Source organism: Aotus nancymaae, unplaced genomic scaffold, assembly GCF_030222135.1.
Source record: "Aotus nancymaae isolate 86718 unplaced genomic scaffold, 86718_ANA_hifiasm-v0.15.2.pri h1tg000067l, whole genome shotgun sequence".
In the NCBI taxonomy this organism is placed as follows: domain Eukaryota; kingdom Metazoa; phylum Chordata; class Mammalia; order Primates; family Aotidae; genus Aotus; species Aotus nancymaae.
In genome coordinates this window covers 15,265,030-15,272,707 of record NW_026988482.1, presented here as the reverse complement: position 1 = coordinate 15,272,707, position 7,678 = coordinate 15,265,030, and the positions used below count along the sequence as shown (strand labels likewise).

Here is a 7,678-nt window from a genome sequence, read left to right as displayed (position 1 = left end):
TGATGGAGACTGGGAAGACCACTTCATGGAAGGGTAACTGATCCTGACTCACGGAAGCTGGGAAGTGTCCTAAAGGTAACTGCACTGAAGTTGGAGTTGGAAGCATGGGAAAAAATGGCATGAGGACAAGGAGCACTCCAGGTAGGGAGAATTGCCCGAGCAAAGGCATGGAAGTAGAAAGGCAGGGGCTAGGGCGCAGAGGCTTGCTAGCCAGAGCGCAGGGAGCGTGAGTTCAGCATGTGATGATGAGATTCAAAGCCAAGCCAGTGTTGGCACTGCAAGTTGATGTTGGCTTAAAACGTGCCAGTGTCAGCTAGGGGACCCTGACTAACGTGTGCTCTCTCCCTTTGCAGAGGCCATGCCACTGAAGCATTATCTCCTTTTGCTGGTGGGCTGCCATGCCTGGGGTACAGGGCTGGCCTACTATGGCTGCCCTAGCGAGTGCACCTGCTCCAGAGCCTCCCAGGTGGAGTGCACCGGGGCACGCATTGTAGCCGTGCCCACCCCTCTGCCCTGGAATGCCATGAGCCTGCAGATCCTCAACACGCACATCACCGAACTCAACGAGTCCCCGTTCCTCAACATCTCAGCCCTCATCGCGCTGAGGATTGAGAAGAATGACCTGTCACGCATCATGCCCAGCGCCTTCCGAAACCTGGGCTCCCTGCGCTATCTCAGCCTCGCCAACAACAAGCTTCGGGTTCTGCCCGTCGGTCTCTTCCAGGGCCTGGACAGCCTCGAGTCACTGCTTCTGTCCAGTAACCAGCTGGTGCAGATCCAGCCGGCACATTTCGCCCAGTGCAGCAACCTCAGGGAGCTGCAGCTGCATGGCAACCACCTGGAATACATCCCCGATGGAGTCTTCGACCCCCTGGTGGGACTCACGAAGCTCAATCTGGGCAAGAATAGCCTCACCCACATCTCACCCAGGGTCTTCCAGCACCTGGGCAACCTGGAGGTCCTCCGGCTCTATGAGAACAGGCTCACGGATATCCCCATGGGCACTTTCGATGGGCTTGTCAACCTCCAGGAACTGGCTCTGCAGCAGAACCAGATCGGGCTGCTCTCTCCCGGTCTCTTCCACAACAACCACAACCTCCAGAGGCTCTATCTGTCCAACAACCACATCTCCCAGCTGCCGCCCAGCATCTTCATGCAGCTGCCCCAGCTCAACCGCCTTACTCTCTTTGGCAATTCCCTGAAGGAGCTCTCTCCGGGGATCTTCGGGCCCATGCCCAACCTGCGGGAGCTTTGGCTCTATGACAACCACATCACTTCTCTACCTGACAATGTCTTCAGCAACCTCCACCAGTTGCAGGTCCTGATCCTTAGCCGCAACCAGATCAGCTTCATCTCCCCAGGTGCCTTCAACGGGCTCACGGAGCTTCGAGAACTGTCCCTCCACACCAACGCGCTGCAGGACCTGGACGGGAACGTCTTCCGCATGTTGGCCAATCTGCAGAACATCTCCCTGCAGAACAACCGCCTGAGACAGCTCCCAGGGAATATCTTCGCCAACGTCAATGGCCTCATGACCATCCAGCTGCAGAACAACCAGCTGGAGAACTTGCCCCTCGGCATCTTCGATCACTTGGGGAAACTGTGTGAGCTGCGGCTGTACGACAATCCCTGGAGGTGTGACTCAGACATCCTTCCGCTCCGCAGCTGGCTCCTGCTCAACCAGCCTAGGTTAGGGACGGACACTCTACCTGTGTGTTTCAGCCCAGCCAACGTCCGAGGCCAATCCCTCATTATCATCAATGTCAACGTTGCCGTTCCCAGCGTCCATGTCCCCGAGGTGCCTAGTTACCCAGAAACGCCATGGTACCCAGACACACCCAGTTACCCTGACACCACATCCATCTCTTCTACCACTGAGTTAACCAGCTCTGTGGAAGACTACACTGATCTGACTACCATTCAGGTCACTGATGACCGCAGCGTTTGGGGTATGACCCAGGCCCAGAGCGGGATGGCCATTGCCGCTATTGTAATTGGCATTGCTGCCCTGGCCTGCTCCCTGGCTGCCTGCATCGGCTGTTGCTGCTGCAAGAAGAGAAGCCAAGCGGTCCTGATGCAGATGAAGGCACCCAATGAGTGTTAAAGAGGCAGGCTGGAGCAGGGCTGGGAATGATGGAACTGGAGGACCTGGGAATTTCATCTTTCCGCTTCCACTCCTGGGTCTACGGAGCTTTCCCATGATTGCTCTCTCTGACCCTAGAGAAAGGTGTGCCTACCTCTTCCTGATTCTCCTGTAGAGAATCATGTCATGCCAGACCCTCCTACAATCTGGAATATCCAACGGGCCATGGCAAAAGCCCTGGGGATTTCTGATTCACACCCCTGGGCTTCCTTCAAGAGGACTCCTCCTCCAAATCCTCCCCACCTGTCCTCCAAGGACCACCTTCCCTGCGCCCAGGCCCCTTCCTGGCCTCTGTAGACTCAGTCCACAGCCTGCTCACTTCGTGGGAATAGTTCTCCGCCAAAATAGTCCCTCTCCTCTAAGTATTACGTGAGTTGATTTCCCTTCTTTTCTTCCTCTTGTTTGTGCTGTGGCTTGACCCAGCACGTCCCCTCAAATGAAAGTTCTCCGCTTGATTTTCTGCTCCTGAAGGCAGGGTGAGTTCTCTCCTCACAGAAGACTTCTAACCATTTAATTGGTTTCTTAAGAGCCGCCAAGCAGCCTGGCTTTGAGGACGCTATGGAAGAGAGAAGGAAAGTCATGCCGCTCAGTTCCTGGAGACAGAGCCGAAATCAGCATCTCTCTTGTGATTTTCATCTGGAAAAGAAAGACCCCAGCACAGCAAGTTCAGGCTTTTAGAGAAGGATCTTTCCGAACTGCAAACTTTGCTTTGAAAAGTTTAGCCCTTTAAGGAATAAAATTATATTGGATTTTGGACTCCTAAAAACATTAAAATCAGCTTATTGGTACTGGATAGAGAAAGAAATCTGGTGCCTGGGGGGTTCTTGTATTCACCCCTAGAGTTTTCTTTTTAACATTTGTAATTGAAGTATATGTACAGAAAAGTGGGAACATGATAGTGTGAGGCTTGGTGAACTGTCACAAACCGAATACACCTGTGTAATCAGCATCCAGACCAAGACACAGAGCACCACAAATATCCCCCATCCCGGGCTTTTCCCAGAGGAGATGGGGGCTTCTGGAGAGGGACTAACCTAGGACCTGCTTCCTGTGAGCCAGGATGCCCCCTCCCACAGCCAGCCTGCATAAAAGCCCAGTGGCCAGGGGTGGAGGAGAATACGTGGGTGTGGACAGGATGGGAGACTCTGGCCTGAACCGGGAGATTTTATTAAATCTGGAGATCCTGAGACCATGGCACCCTGGCTGGCCAGGTCAGAAGCATCCTGACAGCAGAGTCCTGTGCAGCCACGCCCCCTTCTCTGCCAGCAAGCTGTCTGCATGCAGCTCATTGGAGGCCCCTCCGCCTGGAGCCTTTTATGGGCATGATATGCCTGTATCTGTTTTTAATTTTCATTCTTCACTTAGGGGCAGTGAAATAGCTCAGAGATGGGCTCCTTTAATTGAAAACCAAGTGTAATGGAACCCAGCCTCTTTCTAATGCGGTAAAATTCTCCATCAACATCACAGTCAGCTAGCAGCTAAACTTCAGAATCTCACAGCAGGCAACACTGGGGTACGCCGAGGGTCACACTGGGTCTCGGGGCTCCCTGGAGCTCCTCCTGCATGTGATCTGTTAGGAGTTGAGTTGTTTGCTCCAGGGTTATTCTCCAGGAGTCATAGCCACAGGAATGCCTGCCTTCTCCCATCTTCCTGCTACACACATATTCAAGTGCCGCTCAAGAAGTTATGCTCATGTCAACGTGTGTCTTTCTCTGGACAACTGGCCCACCAGTTTAGAAGTAAAAACGGTGAAATGGAGACTTTAGGGTCTCCAGGCCTGCCCAGGAAAGAAATTCCGCCTACTCTGCTGGGATTTGGAAATCCACCACCAATCCTGATCGGTTTTTATTAGTTCCCCTGCTCCACAAGACACCTGTGACATCCCCCAGGGCCACAATAGCACAGTGCTGACCAGGTTTCCCTTCCAGTTCCAGCACAAAAAGTGTCCAGAGGGACATTTGCAAACACTAGTGCACTCTAGCTTTTCACTCCCTGTCCCAGGGAATCTAGGAGAGATGAGGCCTGTCAGAGTCAAGAGATGTCATCTCCCCAAGGCAAATCTGGGTCTCCAAGGCATTTCCAAACTATTGGTAGTACCTGGAGGACCTGCACCAAGGGTTGCCAGGGGCAACAGGAAGTGCCTGGCATGTGAGCATCACTCGCTGATGGGGGCCTGTGTGGGCCTGGGGCCGACAGGGGCAGCTTGGCCCTTTCCCCTCTACAGGAAGCATGGGTTTTCCCACGTTCCTTGTCTCCAGACCTGCTGGGTGCTCCTGTGAGTGGGCTCCAGCTGCCTTTGTGCATAGGCACAAGTGGGCCAGGGCTGGAGAGAGTTGGGGAACCTCCTCACCTGGTGGGCCCTGCCAATCTTAGCCCAGAACCTCTGGGTATTCCCGTCAGTAGCCATGACATTGGAGTATCTTCCTCTCCAGCCCAGAGGCTGACCTGAGGGCTGCTGTCCTCAGATGACGCCACCCAGGAGCACCCTCGGTGAGGGCTGGGGGCCCCTTTATTGTGAACCTCTTGACTCTTCCTTTCTCCCATCAGAGTGGCTGGATGGAGCCATTGGGCCTCCTTTTCCTCTGCGGGCCCTTCAACCTCTCCGCGCCATGTTGTCTGGCTGGGGAGCTCCTAGAAAAGCTGGGTGGAGTCTCCTTTCCAACAGGATGATGCATTTGCTCAATTCTCAGGTCTGGAATGAACGGGCTGATCCCCCAAAAAGCTGGAGTAGGGTACAGAGTTCAGTGCGCTCTTCCCCTCCTTGACAGTCCCACGCCCATCTGGAGTGGGAGCCATGAGTCAGTGTTGGAGAAAAGCCAATCAGAACCACTATTTTTAAAAAGTGCTTACTGTGCACAGATACTCCTCAAAGCACTGTACATGGATTCTCCTCTGGCCCTCACAGCACCCCTGTGGTATGAGTGCCGCCTCTACCCGCTGGTGACGGGGCACAGAGCCACTCGTTCTGCACGGCGTTCCATAGGCTGGGAGTTTTATTTATCTCTTCAAACTTTGTACAAGAGCTCATGGCTTGTCTTGAGCTTTCACCATTAAACCAAAGAAAATGGAAGCCACTCTCCTGTTGGTCTCCTTCGTCTTGGTCGTTGGAATCTCACTTGGTACCATTTAGATCAAAAGCTTTGTAACTGCAGGAAAAGATTACACTCATCCATCCCTTAAATAGAATAGCTGGTCCCTCTCATGGGAATTGGGCTGTATGTATACTGTTCTTCCTCCTTAGAATGTAGACATCCAAGAGTTCTTAGAACTTTTCATGGACACACTTTCCACAACCTTGGATGCTGATGTAGAGCTGTTGGGTAGGAACTTCCACACTCAGGAAGCTTACAGAGAGCAGACAGCTAGAGATAACTCGGGAACCAGAGTTAGTTGACAGATGTTAGATATATCCTAGCTTTTAGCTCTAAAGCACTCAAAGATTCAGCCACCAGATCCCACAGTCAGAACTGAATCTGGGTTGCTGGGGAGGGAGTGGTGGCTTTGGGAAGGAAGCCATTGCTGTGGTTCAGAGAGGGTAGGCTGGCAAGCCACTTCCGGGTAAAACTTCTTCCTCCTGAGGTTTCTTCTAAGGAGAGATCATTCTCACCAACCCACTGCCTTCATGCTGCCTTCAAAAGCAGATCATGTCTGCCTTGCTTAGAGAATTATGCAAATCATCCCCAGTGCTTGGCAATGCATTTAGAGATTTCTAGAGCCTCGGGGCTTTGTAGAATGTGAGCCCTGGTGGGCAGGGTTGGGGATTTGTCTTCTGCTGGTTGCTGCTTGTCATACGTTTGGTGTGCAGAATCAACAATAAATGTATACGCAGGCCGTGTGTGCTCTCCATGGATGTCTTGGGGGGGGGTCTCACATCTGTGGGTTCTGCTCTTGCCATGCTTGTGCAAGGTACAGAAAGCAGATTCTGGGCTGAGAATAGGATTTTGGAAAGCGAGTGGGAGGCTAGGCACGGTGGCTCACGCCTGTAATCCCAGCACATTGGGAGACCGAGATGGGTGGATCACCTGAGGTCAGGAGTTCAAGACCAGCCTGGCCAACATGGTGAAACCCCATCTCTACTAAAAATAAAAAATTAGCGTGTGCCTGTAATCTCAGCCAGTCAGGAGGCTGAGACAGGAGAATCACTTGAACCCGGGAGGCAGAGTTGCAGTGAGCAGAGATTGTGCCACTGCCCTCCAACCTGGGTGACAGAGCAACAGAGCAAGGCAAGGCTCTGTCTCAAAAAAAAAAAAAAAAAAAGAGAGAGAGAGAAAAAAGAAACAAAAAATGAAAAAAGAAAAGAAAGTGAATGAGGACCAAAAAGGAAATAACAAATAATATCTATAAGCCACTGCAGCTGGAGCAGACCTTAAGGTTAAGTTCAACCCATTTTGTAAATGAGGAAAACGAGCTGAAGACAGGAAATGAATTTCCTGTAGTCACCCAGTAAGCCAGTGGCTGAGCTAGCCCTGCAACTCAGGCCTTCAGGCTCCCAGGCTGGTTCTTTTATGCCACCAGGAAGGCACTGATATTCACTCAGCATTTGTTTGAAGCACACGTATGTATGCACACACACACACACACATGCACGCAGGCAGGTAGTAGGACTATCTTGCATACCTCTGGACTCCTATAAGTACTTAACACCAGCTCAGGCAGTCCCAGGCTCTCAGAAGACACTGTCTGAATGAAGGGGACTACCTCCAAGTGTCCAGGTGTCCCTAGAAATCAGGTCTCTGGGTCCCAGGGGTGCCACAGCTACTGGTACAGGTCCAGCAGTTAAGAGAGGGGTGATCTGCTGTTTCTTTATCTCACGATTATACCCAGGAAAAGGGCTTCCAATCATATTTACCTGGACTCTTTTAGCACCTTAGATCCCCTCTGCCAGGTGTAAGCCTGTCCCAGGAGATTAAGCTGGACAGGGGTCAGTCAAGTTCAGTGTATTACAGGGCTAGACCCTTTCGATGGGGGTGGGGGGCAGGGCCTTGATGCCCTTCCCTAATCACTGAACCTTAGTACACTCAAACAGCTTTCTGGAATTTTGGATAATGGGGAAAGGAGTTAGAATCTTTGTCCCCTCTCTCTCAGAAGATCTTTGGAATTTTTTTTTTTTTTTTTTTGAGATGGAGTCTTGCTCTGTCACACAGACTGGACTGCAGTGGTGCGATCTCGGCTCACTGCAACTTCCACCTCCTGTGTTCAAGCGATTCTTCTGCCTCAGCCTCCTGGGTAGTTGGAACTACAGGCATGCGCCACCACACCTGGCTAATTTTTGTATTTTTAGTAGAGACAAGGTTTCACCATAATGTCCAGGCTGGTCTCGAACTCCTGACCTCATGATCTGCCCGCCTCAGCCTCCCAAAGTGCTGGGATTACAGGTATGAGTCACCGCACCTGGCCGATCTTTGGTATTTTTAAGGCAAGTCCCCTTCCACAGATGTCTCGCGACACACACACACACACACACACACACACACACACACACGAGTCTCTCTCTCTCCTGCCTCCCCAGGCCTTCTGCCACACCCATTCCCCAGA

The 7,678-nt window shown here is 52.0% G+C and overlaps 1 protein-coding gene across 1 annotated transcript; it reads left to right on the top strand.

Moving 5' to 3' along the window:
* Positions 1-358: 358 nt before the first annotated feature.
* On the top strand, positions 359-2,404 carry LRRC15 (leucine rich repeat containing 15). The gene has a single exon (XM_012448984.2). The coding sequence runs from the start codon at positions 359-361 to the stop codon at positions 2,102-2,104; it is 1,746 nt and encodes a 581-aa protein (XP_012304407.2). The 3' UTR covers positions 2,105-2,404.
* Positions 2,405-7,678: the final 5,274 nt, after the last annotated feature.